General features: G+C 43.8%; 1 protein-coding gene and 1 long non-coding RNA gene across 2 annotated transcripts; one reads left to right on the top strand and one right to left on the bottom strand.

The window, feature by feature from the left end:
* Window positions 1-1,233: 1,233 nt before the first annotated feature.
* Window positions 1,234-19,265, top strand: LOC143929478 (fibulin-7-like). The gene is made up of 8 exons (XM_077453419.1): window positions 1,234-1,351; window positions 1,891-1,962; window positions 4,440-4,590; window positions 5,925-6,095; window positions 13,258-13,377; window positions 17,180-17,317; window positions 17,397-17,535; window positions 18,745-19,265. Exons 2-8 carry the CDS (start codon window positions 1,900-1,902, stop codon window positions 19,103-19,105), a joined length of 1,143 nt encoding a protein of 380 aa, XP_077309545.1. The 5' UTR covers window positions 1,234-1,351; window positions 1,891-1,899; the 3' UTR covers window positions 19,106-19,265.
* LOC143929494 (uncharacterized) lies at window positions 2,627-10,937 on the bottom strand. The gene is made up of 3 exons (XR_013262541.1): window positions 10,853-10,937; window positions 9,401-9,464; window positions 2,627-2,905 (listed from the first exon to the last, which is right to left on the bottom strand). It is a non-coding gene; the product is annotated as an uncharacterized LOC143929494 (long non-coding RNA).
* Window positions 19,266-23,849: the final 4,584 nt, after the last annotated feature.

Genomic DNA, 23,849 nt, shown 5'->3' with positions numbered 1-23,849 from the left:
CCCCTTTCACACCAAGCCGCCACTGGCGTCAGCGGTAAAGCGGCACTATTTGTAGCACCACTTTACTATTGTTTTAGCAGTTCTATTCAGCTGCTAGCATGGCGGTTTTGACCCCCCCCCCCCCAAAAGGGGTTACATCCGCCTTTCAAAACACCGCCGATATCGCAGCACTGCCCCATTGATTTCAATGGGGAGCAGCGGTGGAGGAGCGGTCAGTTCACCACTCCAAAGAAGCTGCTGGCAGGACTTTTTGTGACGCCCTACCAGCACACCGCTCCAGCGTGAAAGCCCTCGGGCTTTCACACTGGAGTGAATGGAGCCGCTTTATTCAAGCGCTACGCAGGCGTTATTTTTAGCGCTGATGCCCCTTAAAAACGCCAGCAGTGTGAAAAGGGTCTCACTTCTCTCATACTGGTCACTGGAAGTTCAACAGAAGAAGTTGAGTGCACGTGCTCAGCGTCCTATCTAGAGGATGGAGGTTAGGGGTGTACTCACTTTTGTTGCCAGCGGTTTAGACATTAATGGCTGTGTGTTGAGTTATTTTGAGGGGACAGCAAATTTACACTGTTATACAAGCTGTACACTCACTACTTTACATTGTAGCAAAGTATAATTTCTTCAGTGTTGTCACATGAAAATATATAATAAATAATTTACAAAAATGTGAGGGGTGTACTCACTTTTATGAGATACTGTATGTGTGTGTATGTATATGTATGTATGTGTGTGTGTGTATATATATATATATATATATATATATATATATATATATATATATATATATGTATATATATGTATATATATATAGTGTGTGATGTTCTTCATCTACAGTATATGATGAGGTGTAATGCTCTGCAGCTATATATATATATATATAACGTGGGATGTGGTGCGATGCTCTGCATCTATATATGATTGAAGTGTGATGTTCTGTAATTTGTTGTGATGCAATTCTCTGCAGCTATATATGATGAGGTGTAATGATCTGCAGCTATATATGATGAGGCATAATGCTTTGTGGCTATATATGATGAAGTGTGATGTTCTGTAATTTGTTGTGATGCAATGCTCTGTATCTATATATGATGAGCTATGATGTTCTGTAAGTTGTTGTGATGCGGTGCAATGCTCTGCATCTATATATGATGAAGTGTGATGTTCTTTAATTTGTTGCGGTGCGATGCTCTGCAGGAATGACTGACTCAGCCCCTCACAAACAAGACCTGTTGCTGTGTTTGCTGTGCGGGGAGGCGACTCGTGGCCGGAGAGGAATGTGGAGGTAATGAGGTCTGCACGGCACACATCCTGCGCAGTCACATAGTAGCCAGATCATCGCAGAGCTCATCATACGGTAAGTGTCTGGTGGTGGGGGGGGGAGCTAGAACCACACTACAAACTGGGGGGACCCCACAAGGAGTGTCCATCTATGTAGGTGGAATAATCTGCAGATCTCCGGACAGTCAGTGGATTTCTGCTCAGATCTGCAGATTTTCTTTCCTCTTTCCTTAATATTTTATATAAAAAAAATTTTTGGGCATGTTGCACCCCTTCCACTTTTTGGATTTTTGGATTTTTATTTAATTTCATTAATTTTATTTTTATTTCCTGAAACAAAATGAAAGTGATGGAGGCGGAAGTCCCCGCTGGATATTCTGAAATGTTTTTATGATATAAAGCAGACGGAATTCAATGGATGGAGAGAGCTACATACAGTGTTGTAATTGTAACATTTACCCAACCGCCGAGATCCTCCGATTTCCAAAATTTGTGACATTTTATACAAATTCTTCTTTATTTGTCTATGAAGATGAAATATTGTATCAATACTATGTGGGGGAAGGGAGGGTGGTAGATGTCACCCGTTATCTGACTCTGCTTTCCTCCCTGCAGGTTGTCACCATGGTGAAGGCGGTTTTGCTGCTCTGCATTGCCCTACATCTTTTGGGCCCCTCCTCTAGCCAGGTGAGTCCAAGTCACTGCGGGTTATCACAGCGGGTACAACTCACCTTGATCACAGCGGGTACACCTCACCTTGATCACAGTGGGCACACCTCACCTTGATTACAGCAGCCACACCTCACCTTGATCACAGAGGGCACGCCTCACCTTGATTACAGCGGGCACATCTCACCTTGATCACAACGGGGATGCCTCACCTTGATCACAGCGGGGATGCCTCACCTTGATCACAGCGGGCGCACCTCACCTTGATCACAGCGGGCGCACCTCACCTTGATCACAGCGGGCGCACCTCACCTTGATCACAGCGGGCGCAGCTCACCTTGATCACAGCGAGTACACCTCACCTTGATCACAGCAAGTACGCATCACCTTGATCACAGCTGGGACACCTCGCCTTGATCACAGCGAGAGCACCTCACCTTGATCACAGCGAGTACACCTCACCTTGATCACAGCGAGTACACCTCACCTTGATCACAGCGAGTACACCTCACCTTGATCACAGCGGGGACACCTCACCTTGATCACAGCGGGGACACCTCACCTTGATCACAGCGAGTACACCTCACCTTGATCACAGCGGGGACACCTCACCTTGATCACAGAGAGTACACCTCACCTTGATCACAGCGAGTACACCTCACCTTGATCACAGCGGGGACACCTCACCTTGATCACAGAGAGTACACCTCACCTTGATCACAGCGAGTACACCTCACCTTGATCACAGCAGGCACACCTCACCTTGATCACAGCGGGCGGTTCCCCTTCAATGTTATTTCAGGAATATGGGAACTGCCACTCTTCCGAATTGTTGGATGTGGACTCCGAAGCTGACTTCCTTTACTACATAGTAACAAGCATGGGTGAGTCAGGTGTTCTGATTTCTCTGGTTTCATGCTTGTTTCAGGTCAGGAGGACAGTCCTAGGGTCTGCAACTTGCCTGAAAAATAAAAAGCTGATGAAATTATTTTATTATGTATCTGGAAAGAAATTGCCATATACAATGTTTCCTTCTCCTCAGAGATCTGTACAATGTTGCAGGTTTTCCATTTTCTGAATCGGTTCAGGGATGAGATTCGCTGGTTTTACAGGATTCAGCTTGTATAAGAGCAGTGGGACCAGCAAGCTTTGACAAAGCATTTGCAGAGCTTTCCGCAAGCTTTTTTGAAGCTTTTAAAGTACCATTCAACTCCAGTTTGTAAATGTTGGACACAGATCCTAATGGGAGTGCTGATTGCCACTTTAAACAAGCTGCTAGCAGGCGTCAGCATTAGGATCTGCATTTAAATTTTAACACAGATCCTAATGGGAGTGCCGATTGCCACTTTAAACAAGCTACTAGCAGACTTCAGCACTTGAAGCTTGTTGAAAACCTGCTAGCAGCTTGCTTAAAGTGATTTTAAAGTCTCCTTTAAAAAAAAAAAATTCATTCTTACCTGCTCTCTGCTGTGGTTTTGTGCAAAGCAGCTCCGATCTTCCTCTTCTCGGGTCCCTCACCGGCGCTCCTGTCCTCTTCCTACTATGAGTGCCCCCAGAGCAAGCAGCTTGCAATTGGGACACCCAAGCTTCATTGTTTCCAGGCTGTGGCTCTGCATGTCCATTCACACACAGAGCCACAGCTCCGCCCGCCCCCTCTCTCTCCTGATTGGCTCAGTGGCTGTGATTGACAGCCATGGGTGCGGATGGCACCTGCTGCTGTCTTAGCCAATTGAGGAAGCAGAGCTTAGGCACTCATTGCACATCGCTGGGTTGAGATGGGGGGGGGGGGCAGTGGCGGCAATCAGCACTCCCATTCTGTGTTCAGCATTTACAAACTGCAGCTTCAAGAAAGCTCTGTAATTGCTTTGTCAAAAGCTTGCTGTTCACACCGGTCTTATTCAAGCTAAATACTGTGTGAAAAAGGCCAGAGGCTCCAATTGGCTTGTTTTCATTTGTCCTCTGCGCCCCAAACCCTCCCACTTTTGATTTTTAGCAAATCAATATTCGCCACTTCTTCACTTCTGGCTTCTCGTCAGAAGGCCAAAGATTTTGAACCCGGAAAGAAGACCGGGTTAATACGGAAACCGCCGGAAATCAGGGGAGCCATGTCTGCTGGGGGGCTCCATTTGTAGGTACCAGCCACTACTGGCCTTTAATAGACAGATCTACAATGGAGACCTGTAACCAGACCTGTTGCTGCTGCTTTATACATTTTCTCCCAGCACAAAGCCCTCAAGTTTTACTGACTGAGGTTAGGTGAGCCCTAACAACACACACACACACACACACACACACACACACACACACACACACACACACACACACACACACACACACACACTTCACACACACACACACACACACACTTCACACACACACACACACACACACACACACACACACACACACACACACACACCCCCTTCTTGTACATGGAGGGGGTTTCCAGGCTGTTGGAGTTCTGTGATGATTGGTATATGGTTTGTCCCACCCAGACCTGCTCAGAGCAGCGAGAGGCCCTCCGAACTCTGCGTCAGGTCCAGAAGCTGCTCACTGACCATGAGGCATCCTACCTGCGAGGAATGAGGACCCTAAGCCGAAGGCTGAACCAGCTGAGGACCCATCTGCAGAAGGAAGACGGGAAAGGTGGGTGCAATTCTGAGGACCCTCTATCTTACTTCCTACACCCCTACATTACCTGGCCATACATGGTACGGTCTGATTTTACAATCTTTTTTTTTAAACCTTTTATAGCCGAGGCCAGCAAGTAAGATTCCTGACCATTGTGATTGGCAATGTCATTAAGCATTCATTCTATTGGCTAATGATTACTGGTTGTTGACCATGACACTGATAGCAGATCTCCCCAGAACAAGACTGGCCCTACAGCCAAATAAATACATATTAGGCCGCGTACACACACGCGGACTGTTCGCCTAACTTTGTCCGTCAAACAGTTTCGGCAAACAGTCCGCTCAAAATTAGCATGGACGGACATGGCCACACACGACGGACGAACAGTTTGCTGAAACCGTGCGCGATGACGTGAACGGCACGTACGACGGGACGAAAAATACGACGTCCTATACACTGCATTATAACTTTCGGCGTGTAAATCCTTTCTGAGCATGCGCGGAACTTAGTTTGACGAACAAGCCTACACACGAGCGGACTGTTCGCTGAAACAAGGTTTCAGCGGACAGTTTTTCGGAAATTCCGTAAAACCTTGTTCGTCAAACTGTCCGCTGAAACTGTCCGCTGAAAGCCCACACACGAGCGGACTGTCCGCCCAAACACTGTTCAGCGGACAAAGTTGGGCGAACAGTGCGCCCGTGTGTACGCGGCCTTACTGTTGTAAAGGGTTGAATTTACGGAAACAATGTAAAATTACTATTATTATAATATATTATAGTAATATTATTATTATACAGGATTTATATAGCGCCAACAGTTTACACAGCGCTTTACAATGTATAGGGGGGGGACAACACAATTACAGTACAGTTCAATACAAAAGATACAGGAGGGTCCTGCTCCTAGAGCTTACATTCTAAAGGGAGGGGGTGGTGGTACAAAAGGTAATAGCTGCAGAGAATGATTTGATGGGGATGGCTCAGGGACAGTAGTTGTTAAGTGGGTGTGGGATAGGCTTCCCTGAATAAATTTGTTTTCAGAGATCTCCTAAAGGTGGACAGGGTAGGGGCTGATTGGACAGACTGGGGCAGGGAGTTCCAGAGGATGGGAGAGGCTCTGGAGAAGTCCTGAAGTAAAATGAGGACAGACCTTAACAGGCCACTTTGTATCAAATCTAAAGGGAATTGTACAATTGGTTTATATAGTGTATGGCCAGTTTAGCTCTGACTGACCTGCTCAACGTCATTGTGAGTATTTGTCACCTGTTTGATACCCTCCTTTTCACTCATAAACCTACTTATGGGGTATTAATTTATCCCCATCACCCTGCTTTCCTCTAACCCTAGACAACTGCCCTCTTCTGAAGCCTCCTCGTCATGGACGCATGCTGGGCCGAAAGCTGAAAGTAGGACATGAGGTTCATTTCTTGTGTGATTTTGGGTTCCACCTGCTCGGCTCTGAGACCAGAACCTGTCTGGACAACCAGACCTGGAGCGGACAAGCAGCCAGCTGCACAGGTATGGATCATAGCACATGCTCACTTCTGATTGGCTGGTTGCATTTTTACATTTTACAGATTTGGGTTCTGTGAATATTTACACATCAACTGTTAACATTGGCAAACAACCTCTGGCTTACCAGCTAATGGTGAACTGTAAATCCCAGCATTCCCACTATGTTCAGGCTGTGCTGGCTCTTGCAGGACCACAATGTCTGGGGAGTCGGAGAATACTGGAAGTGAAATTGTCCAGTTCTCCCAGGAGGTATGAAGCTGCGTTCACTCCCACACACATATGTGATACAGAAAGTGTTTTATGAGCATCTGTGTGTCCCGTAATGACCAAGGAAATTTAATTGGACACTTCTCTTCTGCGGACAGGTGTAAGCCCAGACACACAGTATACATTTCCAGGAGAACAGCTGATCTTTATGCTCCTTTCCTTCAGAACTGGAATAACTTCATGACCCCAGACTGTTCTTTACGGTATTACATGTCCATAGACTGTAATACATGATCATAAACTATACTGAATGACCATAGAGTGTTCTGACTGCAGATGGATCATAGGCAGGACTGCACAGCGGAGGACAGAACCACACTACATTACTCTAGACCAGGGATATGCAATTAGCGGACCTCCAGATGTTGCAAAACTACAAGTCCCATCATGCCTCTGCCTCTGGGCGTCATGTTTGTGGCTGTCAGAGTCTTGCTATGCATCATGGGAGTTGTAGTTTTGCAACAGCTGGAGGTCCGCTAATTGCATATCCCTGCTCTAGACTGTATTTCATGACCATAGAACAGGTGTCACTATATGGAGGACCACAGTCCATACACGGACCAAGTGACAGTCCTGTCAGTACCACTTAGCAGCCTGGGAGGACTCCTCTCCTGCCACCGCTGCAGCCGTTAAAAGTCACAGGCACAACATTGCAGAGGGTGGGAAGCATGACAGGGTGGATTCCTCTTCTGTAGGTACTTGCCTGACTGCCACCGCTGCTGCTGTTAAACTCACAGCAGGGAAGAGGGCAGGAGGCATGAGAAAGGTCTGCAGGAGCTGCCAAACTCTTCTTGTTAAAAAGTGAGTTGAGCAGCTCCTGCAGACCTTTCTCGTGCCTCCAACCCTCTTCCCTGCTGTGAGTTTAACAGCAGCAGCAGATAGGTGTGCATATACAGAAGAGGAGTCCACCCTGCCATTCCTCCCACCCTCTGCAATGTTGTGTCTGACTTTTTTACCTGCTGCAGTGGCGAAAGAAGAGGATTCCACTCGGGCTGCTAAGTGGTGCAGCTGAAGTATGGACAAGATTGTCACTCGGTCCGTGTCTGAACTGCATTCCGCCATATGGTCTATGCTCCTGCAGTACAGTATATGGTCATGCAATGCACTCCACGGACATGCAGTAGTCTCCATGATCAAGCAGTACAGTCTATGCTCAATACACTTTATAGCAGGGGTACTGAATTCAAAATCTGAGGTTGGTAAAAAAAAAAAAAAATTCTGTAGAGGTCTGAATCTCATTTTTGTTCTATGACTCAGATCCTTTACATCAAAGCCTCCTTTACATCAGTGACCCTGCAGTACTACAAGGGGAGCAGAAGCTGCCCAACCTTTCATATTAACAAGCAGGTCACTCACTTTTTAACAAGAAGAGTTGGGCAGCTCCTGCAGACCTTTCTTGTGCCTCCCACCCTCTTCCCTGCTGTGAGTTGAACAGCAGTGGCGGTAGCAGGCAGGAGTGTACATACAGAAGGAGCCCACCCTGCCATTCCTCCCACCCTCTGAAAATCTGTGTTAAGGTATTACTGTGAAGGGGGGAAGATTATGGGAAAGGGCTGTGATGAGAGGGGGGAGCTGTAATATGGGGGTCTGTGATGTGAGAGGCGTGGGCTGTGATATGAGAGGAAGGTGCTGTAAAATGAAGGGTTTGAGTCTGATGTGAGGAAAATTGTGATTGAAAGGGGGCTGTGATGTCGGAGGGGGGGGGGTAGGGGGTGAGGTGGAGGGTTGTGATTGCAAGGGCTCTGTGATGTAAGGGGGGGTCTGTGATTGCAAAGGGGGCTATGATGTTGGAGGGCTGTGATGTGAGGGAGGGGAAGCTCTGATGTGAAAGGGGGTTGAGATGCAAGGGGAGGGGGGGCTGTGATGTTAAAGGGGGATGTGATGTGAAAAAGGGGACTAAGGTCACTAATGTAAAGGAGGCAGTGATGTAAAGGACCTGAGTCCTAGAACAAGAATGAGATTCGGACCTTTGCAGAAAGAAAATGTTACCAACCGGACCTCCGATTTTAATTCCGTACCCCTGCCATAGAGTGTACTGACCATAAACTGTACTGCATTATCTTGGAGAATGCTGCATGACCGTAGAGTACATTGCATGACTATAGACTGTACTGCAGGATCATAGACGATATTACATGACCATAAACTGCCATATGGACTGTGCGTATGGACTGCACTGCATAACTGTAGACTTGCATAACCATAAAATGTACTGACCATAGACTGTAATACATGACCTTAGAGTATACTGCACATCCATGGACTGTGCTACATGACTGTAGACTGTACTGCTTGACCATAGAATTGACTTGGCTGCACAACTGTAGACTGTACTGCATGACCATAGATTGTGCTACAGGACCATAGACTGGACTGTACTGCATGGCAATAAAGTTTACTGCATGACCATAATGTTTACTGACCATAGACAGTACTGCATGACTTTAGAGTATACTGCACATCCATGGAGTGTGCAATATAATCATAGACTTTACTGCTGAACAAGACTATGCAGCCAGTGACTCCATCTCCTTTTTTCCCATTTCAGAACAGTCTCTGCAACTCCCCCACCCCCTCCAGATCAGTGACTTGCCCCATCCCTCCATACTGCTCCATCTGAGGTTTCAGTCATACAAAGCCAGCCAGCTTCTGCTGTGCCGCCTCTTTAGGTATTTCATAGTGCTCTGGGAATCCTTTTTCTTTTTTTAATACTATATCTATATATATATATATATATATATATATATATATATATATATATATATATATATATATATATATATATATATATATATATATTAAAACAACCATTGTTACACATTGTATTTGGGAGTGGTTTCACCCAGAACCTGATTGCCAACATCCCTTAAAAAAACTGCAACAAGTAAACATGTTTGGATGGTATTTTTTAGGCATTCAAGTATACATCCATAAAAAAAAAAAAAATGTATTAACAAATACTTAAAAATTGGTATCACAAATTAGAGAACTCCCAACGGCTAAAAAAATAAATATACAGTCATAGAGAGATTTGTACATACCAACTATTTCCAGCACGTTTCAAAATATTCTTTAGCCTTTGTGTGAGAAGAGAATTCCTACGCACTGAAAAACATACAAAATAGGCACAGGTCAACATAATGAACTTGCAACACATAGGTATGTGCCATAAAAAACAATTCATATGTTAAATGGCTATAGTCCCCCCCCCCCCCCCCCCCAGCAAGTATCAAGGTCCTCTCCACAATAGAAGGGTTTTTTGAGACTTTGAATGAGACGTATGATAACATGCATCTCCATTCAATTACATAAAGAAAGAGGGTCGGGACTTTAAATGAGGTGTGTATATGGTAGCTAATCGAAGGAGTCAAAGTGAAAACATGAACAAGTATTTATTTGTTTGCCACGATTGAGTAGGTACATAGCAGACAATACTTGCAATAGTGGCACATAATATAACAAATCATGTATCCAAATCATTTACATGTTAAAAGCATGAATATAACATACAATAATATTGTCCTCAATAATAAAAAAGCACTGTAACCTGGATCCAAAGACCATGTAAGTATGTGTGCGTTGCATCTAGGTTAAGCCTGACACGTTTCATGGGATCTATCTAATCATCAGGGGTGGATGCAAGATACATCTATAAGGAGAGGTAAGTGTATCAAAATCAACCATTCATAGACAAAAATTAGAAAAGAAAAAATATAAATACAGGGAGGATAAAATAGTCATCCCTGTAAGCCCTTGTACATAGGGTCGGACATTCCGACCACAAAATCCGTCAGATTTTTTCAGACGGATTTTATCCGAAACTGGTGTTGCATACACACGGCCGGACAAAGTTGTCGGAAAATCCGATCGTTCGGAACGTGATGACGTTCATTCGTTACGACGGGACAACGTTCAGGCTAGTAACCAATAGCTTTGGTCTCGTAATTTGATCTGAGCATGCGTGGCACTTTGTCCGATCGAAATTCTCTACAAATGATCGGGCAAAGTCCGATCGGATCATGTTGTCAGAAAATGTTATATCCAGCTCTCAAACTTTGTTGGTCGGACATTCTGACGGAAAAAGTCCGATGGAGCCCACACACGGTCGGATTATCCGACAACACAGTCCGATCGGACATTTTCCGTCGGATTGTCCGACCGTGTGTACAAGGGCTAAGACTCGCATATCTGCTTAGTGTGAAACAAACACACCGCCAGAGTGCTAGGGTCGAAATGAATGCCTGATCCGGAAGCTGTGATAATAATAAAGTCCAATCCATCACAAGAACTTACGGACATCAATCCAAATAACAAACTGAGTGGATTTAAAAGGATACAAAAAAATAAACTCTCCAATATCCATAAATATTACATAGAGACGTCATCAATCTTGCCCTGTGTTTAACTGCCAGAACCCCCACCAAATGCTTCAATAGTTGTCCACAATAAATGATGTTCCTGGTTCCCATATCAATACTATAAAAAGATCATACCTCAGCCACACAGTCTAGGTCCTAATGGAGTCCCGAACAAGTAGAGCAGGTGCAGCACACAAAGGGAATTATTGCTCTAGAAAAAGAAAGCTGAAAAAAATCCAAATGTAAAAAAGATACAAATACTGTATACGGGTGCATCTCATAAAATTAGAATATCATCAAAAAGTTAATTTATTTCAGTAATTCAATTTAAAAATGAAACTCATATATTTTATATAGATTCATTATACACAGAGTGATATATTTCAAGCATTTCTTTCTTTTAATTTTGATGATTATGGCTTACAGCTAGTGAAAACCCAAAATTCAGTACCTCAGAAAATCTGAATATTACATAAGACCAATAAAAAAGGATTTTTAATACTGAAAAGTATGTCCATATACAGTATAGTATGCACTCAATACTTAGTTGGGGCTCCTTTTGCGTGAATTATGGCATAAATGTGGCGTGACATGGAGGTGATTAGCCTGTGGCACTGCTGAGGTGTTATGGAAGCCCAGATTGCTTTGATAGTGGGCTTCAGCTCATCTGCATTGTTGGGTCTGGTGTCTCTCATCTTCTTCTTGACACTACCCACAGATTCTCTATCGGGTTTAGGTCAGGCGAATTTGATAGCCAATCAAGCACAGTGATACCATGAACCTTAAACCAGGTATTGGTACTGTTGGCAATGTGGGCAGATGCCAAGTCCTGCTGGAAAATGAAATCCGCATTTCCACAAAGCTGGTCAGCAGAGGGAAGCATGAAGGGCTCTAAAATTTCACAATGAACCAACACCAACATATGACATGTCTCCCCATCATTGACTGTGGAAACTTCACACTGTACCTCATGCACCTTAGATTCTGTGCCACTCCACTCTTCCTCCAGACTCTGGGACCTTGATTTCCAAATGAAATGCTAAATTTTCCACAGTCCGTGATGATTTGGGGAGCCATGTCATCTGCTGGTGTTGGTCCACTGTGCTTTATCAAGTCCAAAGTCAGTGCAGCCCTCTACCAGGAAATTCTAGAGCACTTCATGCTTCCCTCTGCTGACCAGCTTTATGGAGATGCTGATTTCATTTTCCAGCAGGACTTGGCACCTGCCCACACTGCCAAAAGTATCAATACCTGGTTTAATGATCATGGAATCGCTGTGCTTGAAACCCCATAGAGAATATATGGGGTATCGTCAAGAGGATGATGAGACACCAGACCCAACAATGTAGATGAGCTGAAAGCCGCTATCAAAGCAACCTGGGCTTCCATAACACCTCAGCAGTGCCACAGGCTGATCGCCTCCATGCCACGCCACATTGATGGAGAAATTCATACACAAGGATCCCCGACCAAGTTTTGAGTGCATATTATACTGTACATGGACATACTTTTCAATAATCCAACATTTCTGTATTAAAAATCCTTTTATTTTATTTTATTTTATTTTTTTATTGGTCTTTTGTCATTTTCTAATTTTCTAAGATATTGAATTTTGGATTTTCAGTAGCTGTAAGCCATAATCATCAAAATTAAAAGAAAGAAATGCTTGAAATATATCACTGTGTGTAACCCATCTATAAAAAAATTTGAATTGAATAACTGAAAATACTTAACTTTTTGATGAGATTCTAATTTTATGAGATGCACCTGTATATGTGTATAAATACCTTACAAAGCAGAAAAAAAGGGCAAGGTATATATGGCCCAAAAAGAGACCACACCATACCTTTATGTGTGAGTATCAGAGGAGAGGTTTGCTCCAATCGCCCCATCCTGGGGTATCAAGCCAAAGAGACCCCCCTACCTGTAATCTACAGTATTAAATTGGTAGCAGAAAGGCACACAATCAATGTGAATGATATAGATTTATACTTGTGATACACTGAATGCTTAAAAAGTCCCATCCAAACATGTTCACTTAAAACCTGTTTCAGTTTACAAACTTGCTCACTTTCACCCTAAATTATTTTTCTTTAGAAAAAGATTATGACAGCATCCTTAAGATGAACATGTCATTAAAGAAATATGTACGCTGCCATTGCTGACCTCCTTCTAAAAAAATGCCTGTCATACTGGTCCTCTGTCCCACGGAATAGCATATCCAGTTGGATTCCATTAAATAAGTAACATTGTGTTTGGAGATCTTAAAAGTCATACATTTCCCCAAATGTATGAGTAGCCATATATAACTTTGTGACATTAGAGCTTGGGGCTGTACATGCAAGCTTTCCATCTGATCCCTGTTGTAGGCACACAGCCATGGATTATATTCTGGCATTGTGCTCTGGAATCTGGAGATCTCTGCATCATCAGACTGACCCTGATACAGATATCTGGTGTTGTCTCTCTGGTTTGTTAATGATTCAGCTGCAACACAATCTCACCATGCCCTGTGTCAATGCAAGTTTCTCTGTCCACAGAATCACCGTCTGCCACCAACACAACCCTTCTTCGTCCCGCCAAGTGTTCTTCCTTTCATGGGACTCAGCACTGTACCTGCGATGATGGCTATGTGATCCAGGCAGGAGGCGCCTGTCAGGGTAACCAGTGGGGGAAGAGAGGGGGTGGGGGGGGGGTATGTGGTGGTAAGGGGTAATGTGTGAGTATTGGTCGCACTGCCAAATCTGCGTGAGAGAGGACTGTGCCCTCACAATGTTCCAAAACAGAATGTGTGTTAAATGCCGCGTACACACGAGCGGACTTTTCGAGGGACAAGGTCCAACAGACTTTCGACGGAGTTCTGACGGAGTTCTGACAGAGTTCTGACGGACTTTCCAAATGAACGGACTTGGCCACACACAATCACACCAAAGTCAGACGGATTCGAACGTGATGACGTACGACCGGACTAGAATAAGGAAGTTCATAGCCAGTAGCCAATAGCTGCTCTCGCGTCGGTTTTTGTCTGTCGGACTAGCACACACACGAGCGGATTTCTCGGTAGGAACTGGGTCCGGTGGAGTTCCGGCGGAAAAATTTGAAACATGTTCCATTTCTAAAGTCTGTCAGACTTTTGCAAATCAAAAGTCCGCTGCAGCCCACACACGATCGAATGGTCTGCCGGAATCGGTCCGTCGGACCTTTGATGTTGAAAAGTCCGGTCGTGTATACGCGGCATTAGAGGGAAGGTCTTCAATTTTCAGAATGTAGTGCATGGTTTGCTGGGAATCTAACCCTCAACGTGGACTCAAAGTTGAGTTATTTAATTAAAAGGTAATTAATGGGCTAAAAATTAACTGAATTATGTAAGCTGAAAAATACATCCTCCTGAGAGAGCCCAGGTTTGGGGCCTCTAGGATGCACAGCTGGCATCTTTTGTGATGCATACTTCCAGATACTTTATATATCTTTGTATATGACAGTTGCACTTTAAAGATGAAGTTTAATTTGCTTATATTTTACCTTCCTTGGTTCCTCCTATTCTTGTAGCACATGGGTGTTCCTAGGAAGATTGCATTTACATGCAGACAGCCCTTGGTAAAGGCCACAAGATAAACCTAGTAAATGAAAGGGTCAGGTGGGTTCCCTGCATCCAATTCACAATAGCAGGAGATTTTGACCGGCTCTCCAAGGACCCGGTTCACATATCTCCGCTGTGGCTCCAGTGCGAATTTGCACAGGAGTCCTGTGCGTCTTTTAGTCCATTTCAGGTCGAATTAAGCCAAAAATTTGCACAGGACCCCCGCTGGCAGCTGCATCGGTATTATGTGTCAACCCAGCCTTAAGGAAGAACATGGTTGGCCCCACCGATGAGCATTGTGAGTGTAATGGTGTTAGTGACACTACCCTCTCTGGCACCAGTCTACAGACTTCTTTCCATTGTGCACTGCTCTACAATCTCCTCCTGTGCTTATTTCCAATCCTACAGAAGTCCACAGGGATTGTGCCAGCTCTGTGGAGATTGTGGAGCAGGTCTTAGTGACGGGAGGTGTGCCAGGCGTGGTATGTTGGCATCCATGGATTTCAAAGCTTCTAGAACAGAAGCTCATTGACAGTCCAGGAGTTTGAGGACTGTGGATAAGAGGATAAAAGGGACAAAACCTGCAAATGAGCATATTACTGGATCTGAAGGGTTTTTTTTTTCAGAAGAGCTAGTTTTGTTTACCAGCAATTATGTTCTTATCATGTTTGCAGTGCAGTTTGGAAGGCATGGTCTTTGTAGGAACAGAAACACTCCACTATTAGGCACTTTCCATTCTTCATCTAGTCATCACATATAGACTGCTTTATAAACTACATGGCCAAGTCTATGGACACCTGACCATCACACCTCTATGAGCTTGTTGGACATCCTCTTCCAAAATCATGGCCATCAATGTGGAGTTGCTCCCATTCTACAATGGCCATTAATATGGAGTTGTCCCATCCCTCTATGGCCATTAATATGGAGTTGCCAAATCCCTATGACAATTAATATGGAGTTGTACCCATCTCCACGGCCAGTAAAGTGGAGTTGCCCCCATCTCCATGGCCATTAATATGGGGTTGTCCCCAACACCATGGCCAGTAAAATGGGGTTGCCCCCATCCCCATGGCCAGTAAAATGGGGTTGCCCCCATCCCCATGGCCAGTAAAATGGGGTTGCCCCCATCCCCATGGCCAGTAAAATGGGGTTGCCCCCATCCCCATGGCCAGTAAAATGGGGTTGCCCCCATCCCCATGGCCAGTAAAATGGGGTTGTCCCCAACCCCATGGCCAGTAAAATGGGGTTGCCCCCCAACCCCATGGCCAGTAAAATGGGGTTGCCCCTTTGTGGTTGTAGCAGCCTCCACTCTTCTGGGAAGACTTTTTACAAAACGTTGGAGGGTGACTATAGAAATGTGTGCCAATTTGTGAGGTCAGTTGTTGATATTGGATGAGAAGACCTGGCTCACCATCAGCATTCCGGTAAATCACAAACGTATTCAGTAGGGTTGAGGTCAGGGTTCTGTGCAGAACAGTTGAGTTTTTCCACACTAACCTGGTTACACAATGTATTTATAGGATACAGAGAACAGGGTTCCCTCTTATGGGATTTTAAAGGCCCTAGTGGTGATATAACACCCACAAACAAAAGTGCGTAAAAAATACAAATAGAAATTTATTATGCTATAAAGGATTTAAAAAAACACATGACATACAAATACTTGCCGTGAAAAGTATTGTTAATACAATTACATGACAACATGACTAGATGTTGTAAGGGTCCTGAGACCATGCAATATAAAATGCAGGCTTCACACCCAACGCGTTTCAGAAATTGCTTCCTTCTTCAGCGGTGTATCAATAGATGCAGGCATTCATACTATAAATAGATAATATGTAAACAAATACAACGTATAAAGGCATAAGCAAAATAGCATTTGTCCATTATGGAAACCAAGTCCAAGGACAGACTTTGGGCTCCTTCTGCTAATTTTGTGTTAGTAGAAGTTTGGTGAGTGTAGATTTGCGCTTTTCCTTTTGCGTTTTTCATTTAGCGCTATTATTATTATTCTTGATATCAATAGAAAAAAAAAAGCCTTTGAAAATTAGTTTGCAATAACTCCATCAGTATCACTAGCAAAGCAGCTTCATTATTGTTCCATTAAAGAAGAAGAGAATTGTGCGCTGCACTTGGAGATTTCAGAATTTGCCACGTCCCGAACGTTAATTCTGCATTATAAACGCTAGTTTACACTTTTGTCTGACAGACTTGTGTACACACGATCGGAAAGTCCGCCAACAAAAATTTGTTGGTGGAAAATTTGAGAACCTGCTTGTCAACATTAGTTGGCGGAAAGTCCGAAAACAAATGTCCGATGGAGCATACACACGGTTGGGCTTTCCGCCACCAAACTCACATCCAACATTTGTTGTCGGAAAATCTGATCGCGTGTACGGGGCATAAGAGTGTATGGGTTATTAAACCACATGTCTATACAAGAAATATATTTAGTGTTGGATGGAGTGTGGAAGGATCAGAACTCCTATCAGATTTTCACTGCTGCCTGTGTTCCCACTGGGGAGCCCCTCTACCTTGTTCTGTTGACAAAAACTGATAGGCAATCTAAAATGGTATGTCTATCAATGAAACTGGAGGTGAGGGACACTTTCCAATGGAAATGCCTGTCCTGGTGACAGTATGCATCACTTCCTATTGTGCCTACAAGGAAGTAAAGAGAAATCTCCCAAATGGGACATAGGTAGCAAAATAACCATTTAGACCTATTCTATCCAAAAGATAAAGGACCTTTTGGCTTTATGTATGTTTTAGCAAAGCTCAACAAAATTCCCCCAGTGAATCCCAAACAACACACTTTGTGGTATAATAGGATTAACGTAAGTTTTTAAAATTCGTTTTTCTCCTCTATCCCCCCACAGATATCGATGAATGCAGTTTGTTTCGTGGAAGTGCACTTGTGAAGATTTGTGTCCACGAATGTGTCAATACTCCTGGATCGTACCAATGTGTCTGCCCACAGGGGTATCTATTGGATTCTTCACTGAACAGCTGCCAGGGTAAGTCTCTCCATCTATGACACAAATACCCAGACCGGTATTACATGACCGCCTCACCATCCGATTCCTTTCCTCTCAGATATCGATGAGTGCGTGTCAGAGCAGAGCGCCTGTGCTGGAGGACAGACCTGCGTCAATCTGTATGGCGGCTTCACGTGCGTCCGCCCAGAGTGCCCCAAACCCAAACACAACACAACCTACATGAAGACCTCCGCATAGTGAGTATGATTTTCTCCTCAAGGTCTACAGATAATGGAAGACTTAGAAAATCTTCAGGAGGAAACCAAATAAATGAATTCCTTGGCTCGAAGGACAGGGGCACGTAGAGTAGCTGTAGAAAAAGATTTTACGATGGGTTTAGAAAGGGGAATCCTTTAGAGCAGCGATATGCAATTAGCGGACCTCCAGCTGTTGCTGAACTACAAGTCCCATGAGGCCTAGAAAGACTCTGATAGCCACAAGCATGACACCCAGAGGCAGAGGCATGATGGGACTTGTAGTTTTGCAACAGCTGGAGGTCCGCTAATTGCATATCCCCGCTTTAGAGGAATAGTGGTTTAGCTGTGAAATGCCAGAGAATATGATGTGATAATGACAATAATAGAAATTTGTGGATTGGCCTCTAGGTGGAGCTCTCAGGGCTCAAAACAATAACCCTGTCTCCTAACAACTGTTGCGATAGGATATCTGTGACACAGGGAGGGCATTGTTTTTAAAAGGGCTGGTAAAAGCAAACTTTTACTCAATAGATACACAAAGTTTTATTGCATTCCTATACCTATATGGGTTCTTGTTAAGCCAGTCCTGCCCACCTGCCACCATTTTTGCGGAGGCAGGTATTACATCTCCTTCTCTCTGTAGCCCCCTGGAATAGGCACATAACATATTCCTGAAGGCTGCAGCAGTAGGGACACACAGTGGCCGGTGTGTGGAGCTGGGGTGCAACATCAGGGACTGTCTGCCTGAACTCAGAAGAGGCAGCCGACTCCCAATGACATCACAGAAGAAGATGCACAGGACCTGGGCTGTGGCAACAGAGCAGAGGATTGCAGCAGGACAACCCTGGATTCACTGGGCAGGTGAGTATGTGAATCTAGAACTAACCGGGAGTTAAAAAGAAAAAAAAAAAGAGGGGGGAGTGATGCTCCTCTAGAATGTAAATATGCAAATTACATTCCTTTGGGACTGCTGTTAAAGTGGCCACTATCTTCTGTGTCCCATGCTGAGCAGCTGCATAATATACACAGAGGAGTCACTTGCACAGCACAGGCACCATTCACATTTTTCTCAATGAATACAAGACATTCTTTGATTGGACAAGGTGGAGGGGGCTGGGTGATTACATCACATTATAAATGTATGTGGCCTGTGCTCCTCCATCTTGTATCTGCTCAGTCCTCTCACCCGGTCTCCTCCTGTTTCTGCAGTCAGTGTGAACGGATGCCATGCCACGTGGGCAGTGCCGCATGCCTGGAAGCCCCCCATTCTATCTCCTTTCACTACATTGGCATACAGTCCCAGCTGCCGGTTCCTCGAGTCCTGTTTACCATGACGGCACCACGGTCTCCAGGAGATGGCCAACGCTTCACCATCACAAGAGGCAAAGGTCAGCGTGGCCTGGAGGTGCGGCAAGCTGGCAGACACCGGGGAGAACTGATCCTGACCAAACAACTGACTGGACCGGCTGAGATACAGGTGGACGTGGAGATGGCGGAAATGTCTGGGCAGGGGTTTCTCGGGAGGCACATCTTTACCATCACTCTGTTTGTATCTCAGTACCCATTCTAGACTCTGGTGAGGAGAGGGGTGATCCGCACTCTGCAGTATTATAGGCACTGCGGACGAGGTCAGGTGGGAGCTTTCTGCTTCACTTTATACGCAAAAGTCCTAGTGCTTTTCCTTCTTTGTTACATTGGCAGATCTTCTATAACAATGTGCTGGCAGATCACTGTGTTGATGGGTTTTGTTTTCTTGGAGCAGAATGTGAATAGCGGTCTTAGCAGGGCGTGTTGTGGTTGCAATACACCAGTGACAAGCCCCCATTTATAAGCAGGTATTTTCAGACCACCGCACAGGGTCAGTAGAAGGCCAGTACTTCCTGGAGGCTGTGCTCTGTAGGCGCTCTCTGCTTTCACATACAAAATATACTACGGTAAGTTCAAGTTTGAATGTGGTGGCAGAAAGGAACAACTTGGTGCCATTTTTTTAAAGCGGAACTTTACCCATAAGAACTTGATAAAAATAAAAAATTGAATAATGTTCTTTAGCAAGGAACATACATTCCACATTAATAATCTACCAGATTAGTGTGTGTTGTAAACTGCCTCCAGTATTGCTCCTAATACTAAAGTTCCACTTTAAGGCTTTCTGCATGTGAGAATTAGACTGAAGCAAATAGTAGGTGTTCCAACAGGTGCGTTCCGGGATCACCTAGTTACAGGCAGAAGGGTGCGGGGTGGATGAAGGACTGAATAAGAACAGGAAGGATAATTTTGTTTGCATCGCTAGACTTTAAAATTTCGTGCTGATCGCCGCCATTACTAGTAAAAAAAAAAAAAAGCTATAAAACTATCCCCTATTTTGTAAACGCTATAACTTTTGCACAAACCAATCAATAATCGCTAATTGCGTTTTTTTTTTTTACCAAAAATATGTAGAAGAATCCATATCGGCCTAAACTGAGGAAAAAATTTTTTTTATATATATTTTGGGGATATTTATTATAGCAAAAAGTAAAAAAATATTGCATTTTTTTCAAAATTGTCTCTCTATTTTTGTTTATAGTGCAAAAAATAAAAACCGCAGAGGTGATCAAATACTACCAAAAGAAATCTCTATTTGTGGGAAAAAAATGACGCCAATTTTGTTTGCGAGCCACATCGCATGACAGCCCAATTGTCAGTTAAATTGACGCAGTGCCGAATCGCAAAAAGGGGCCTGGTCCTTTGGCTGCAAATTGTTCCGGGGCTTAAGTGGTTAAACAAACTGTTTTCATCACCAACTAATAAGCACGCTGTGTGTACTAAAATGGACTGTAGTAGTTTCAGCTGCATAGAGTATATGGTAGAGGTGCACCAAATTAAAATTTTGGTACCGAAAATTCAGGATACACTTGGCCAAAACCAAAAATGACAGGGTTTTTTTTTTTAATCCCTTCCCTTCCATGCTGTAGCCAATTTACGGCTGCAGCAGGGAGCTACTTTGCTGGGAGGCCGTTATATGAAATCCTCCTGTGCTTGAGCGGCCCGCGCGATCTGCGATCAGGTCTGAGACTCAGCTAATGAAAGTTCGGATCCCAACCCCTTAGCACGTGATCAGCTGTCAGCCAATGACAGCTGATCATGTGATGTAAACAGAGCCGGTAATTGGCTATATTTTTCTAGCGTAAAGAGGGGAAAAGCTGATCTTGGCAGCTGTCAGAGGGACATCAGTCCCGATCACGGGAACAGCCACCGCTGAGTGATCTGTGCCCACCAGTGCCTCATCACCAGTGCAACCTCATAAGCACACATCAATGAAGGAGAAAAATTACCTGTTTGCAAAATTGTAAAACAAACTATAAAAAACATTTTTGTTTTTTTCACAATTTTCCATCTTTTTTGGTTTGTTTAGCAAAAAATAAAAACCGCAGCAGTGATTAGATACCACCAAAAGAAAGCTCTATTTGTGTGTAAAAAAATGTATAAAAAATTTATTTGGGTACAGTGTTGTATGTTAAAAAAAATACAATTATATATATATAATAAATAAATAATTGTATCAGATTTGACTTTTTAATTCATATCATAAAATTAAATGAAGCATCCCTTTAAATTCTATGTATGTCTTCACACTGTTTTGCTGCACTTCTGCTTACTGCATTTTTGGTCAGTTAAACAAAACTCACCTTCCCTTTTAAATACACTGAAAATGCAGCAAGAACACATCAATAACGCTCCTGTGTTCGGTTTTTGAGTCACATGACCTATGAAAAACAGTACAGTAAAACTGCACGAGTTTTCGGCATCCTTTTCTCTATCGGCAAAAAGGCCAAAAACACAACTTTCAGCCGCTGAAATTTTGGTGCATCTCTAGTATACGGTACTGTGTTCCATCTGCTGCCACAAATGAGTTGAGTTGGCCTGAAGCTGGATTCACACTGCAGACGGCCGCGGATCGCAGCAGGGGGTCTGGTGCATCCCTGTTCTCCATTTCACGGACAAATCAGGGCTGAATTTTTGCCTGAAACTGAGCCAAAGATGCACAGGACCTCCTGTGCAAGCTGCTCCAGAGATATGTGAACCGGCTACCTAGAGAGCCGGTCACGCTCTCCTGTTAAGGCGAATTGGATGCAGATAAATCCGCATCCAATTCACACTAGTGTGAACCCAGCCTGAATGTTTCTTTTCCATTCAGTAGAAGCCTTGTATTTTTATATCTCTCTCTTATATATATATATATATATATATATATTATAATATATAATCAGTGAATACAAGGCTTTCTCTGAGGTAGAGAGGCACGTGGCTAACATCCCAAATTTCACCTGTAAATGGGAGGGAGGGAGAAGCGCTAAGCCCCGAATCAATGTAGTTCTGGCAGCAAATATGACGTTGCGATTATTTCTGAATCTCTATTTCTGTTCAGAACACAGCACCACATACTGTATGTGGCGGATGCTATTATAGTATAACAGACAGCAGCCGGATCAGTTAGCAATGGAAACAGTTGGTTGGACCAGTTTGGCCCAAACTACTTACTGTTACAGTAAACGTGAAAATAAATGATCTACACAATGTTTGATGAAGAAAGGGAAAATATCTGCAGAATAGACTCAGCTATTTTTTATTCTCTGTAAATAGGGTACACTTATTATTTCAGCCTCTCTAGATAGGTAATGCCCATCGTTTCAGCCTCTATAAACAGGGATGTAGTTTAGAGATATTTTTTTTCCCCAGCAAAATAAAATTTTCCTTCTCTTGTGAGACGAGATCAGTCTATGCACAAATAACATCATTTCACATTAGGGGCTTATAGATGAGTGTTTTATTATGTAGCATTCATTTAGAAATATGAAAGTTTTTTTTTAATATACATGTACAAGAACGTAATGTATTTATAGGCGTATAACATGCACCCCAAGTTTAGGAAGGAATTTTAAAGAAAAAAACTTTTAGGAGGGAAGTTTAAGGAAAAAAAAACAAAAACTTACATTTAAATGTCCATTAATGCAGCCTTGTCAGTGTCATTTCCAGCCTTCCATTGCAGCCTTGTCAGTCAGTTGCAGCCTTGTCTGCGTCTTTCCCGGCTTGCCGTTTAAAAATGGTGCCGCCGAGATACAGAGCGGATGTCCTGTGTATCTCGGCTGCGCTCAGCCACTCTCAACTATTTTCGGCCACTCAGCCATTCTCGGCAGCTTTCCGAAAGCCACCGAGTGCAGCCGAGAACGGCCAAAAATAGCCAAAAGCCGCCGAGAACGTCAGAGAAGCTGAGAAATGGCAGGGGATTGGCGTATAACACACACCCACAATTTTCCCCTGATTTTAAGGGGAAAAAAGTGCGTGTTATACGCCGATAAATACGGTATATGTTTGACTATATGATCTACTTTCAAGTGTACGCATTGCCAAAACATTATTTTTTCGATTATGTAGGGAAGAGTTACAACCCTTTGAGGTGCTCTCATTCCATCTGTGCTGTGTGCACCATAGGGGTGACTTCCCTACACTTCCTGTCCCAGAGACATAACAGGAAGTCAGAGGAAATCTTTCCAATGCAAGTAAAAAATAAAAGCTGCCTCCACTAGAGGATTTCCCTTCTGTTCCTGTTCGGGTGAGTTCTGTAACATTTTGGATTTCATATCACTTCCTGTCCTGGTGGCACCAGGAAACGGAGAGGGTGAAATCTATGCACCAGAGTAGTAAAAAGTTGAGTCTTATGCCCGGTACACAAGATCGGATTTTTAGTCGGAAAAAACTTGGATGGTTTTTCCGATGGAATTGCGCTCAAGCTTGGCTTGCATACACACGGTCACACAAAAGTTCTCTGAACTTTCGACCGTCAGGAACGCTGTGACGTACAACACTACAACGAGCCAAGAAAAATTAAGTTCAAAGCTTCCGAGCATGTGTCAAATTGTTTCCAAGCATGCGCAGGAATTGTGCACGTCAGAATTGATACAGACAATCGGATTTTCCGATCTGAACTTTTTCTGATCGGAAATTTTTCCGACCGAAAAATTGAGAACCTGCTTTCAATCTTTTTCTGGCGGGAATTCCGCCAGCAAAAGTCCGATGGAGTATACACACGGTCAGAATTTCCAACCAAAAGCTCACATCCGACTTTTGCTGGCGGAATTTCCGATCGTGTGTATGGGGCATAACCCTTCCCAATGCTATCAGAAACTAAAGAAAACACACATTTTAAGAGTTAATAGAACCAATTAGCTGAGCTCTGCATGTACTGATGTCTCTTCTAGAAATAAACATGTTTACTGTGCTAGAGAAATGTGTCTGTTGCCGTCGGTTGGGGTGTTTATGGAACGTCTGCTGGC

This window comes from Lithobates pipiens, unplaced genomic scaffold (assembly GCF_037356315.1).
Source record: "Lithobates pipiens isolate NorthernLeopardFrog02 unplaced genomic scaffold, aLitPip1_a1.2 Scaffold_10, whole genome shotgun sequence".
Taxonomy (NCBI): Eukaryota; Metazoa; Chordata; class Amphibia; order Anura; family Ranidae; genus Lithobates; species Lithobates pipiens.
Note: the sequence above shows the minus strand (reverse complement) of the source record. Positions and strands in the feature narration are given on the sequence as shown.

Coding starts and splice junctions, on each gene's coding strand:
- LOC143929478 (XM_077453419.1), top strand. CDS start 1,900: ATGGTGAAGGCGGTTTTGCTGCTCTGCATTGCCCTACATCTTTTGGGC. Junction 1,963..4,439: donor TGGGCCCCTCCTCTAGCCAG/GTGAGTCCAAGT, acceptor TGTCCCACCCAG/ACCTGCTCAGAGCAGCGAGA. Junction 17,536..18,744: donor TACATGAAGACCTCCGCATA/GTGAGTATGATT, acceptor CTGTTTCTGCAG/TCAGTGTGAACGGATGCCAT.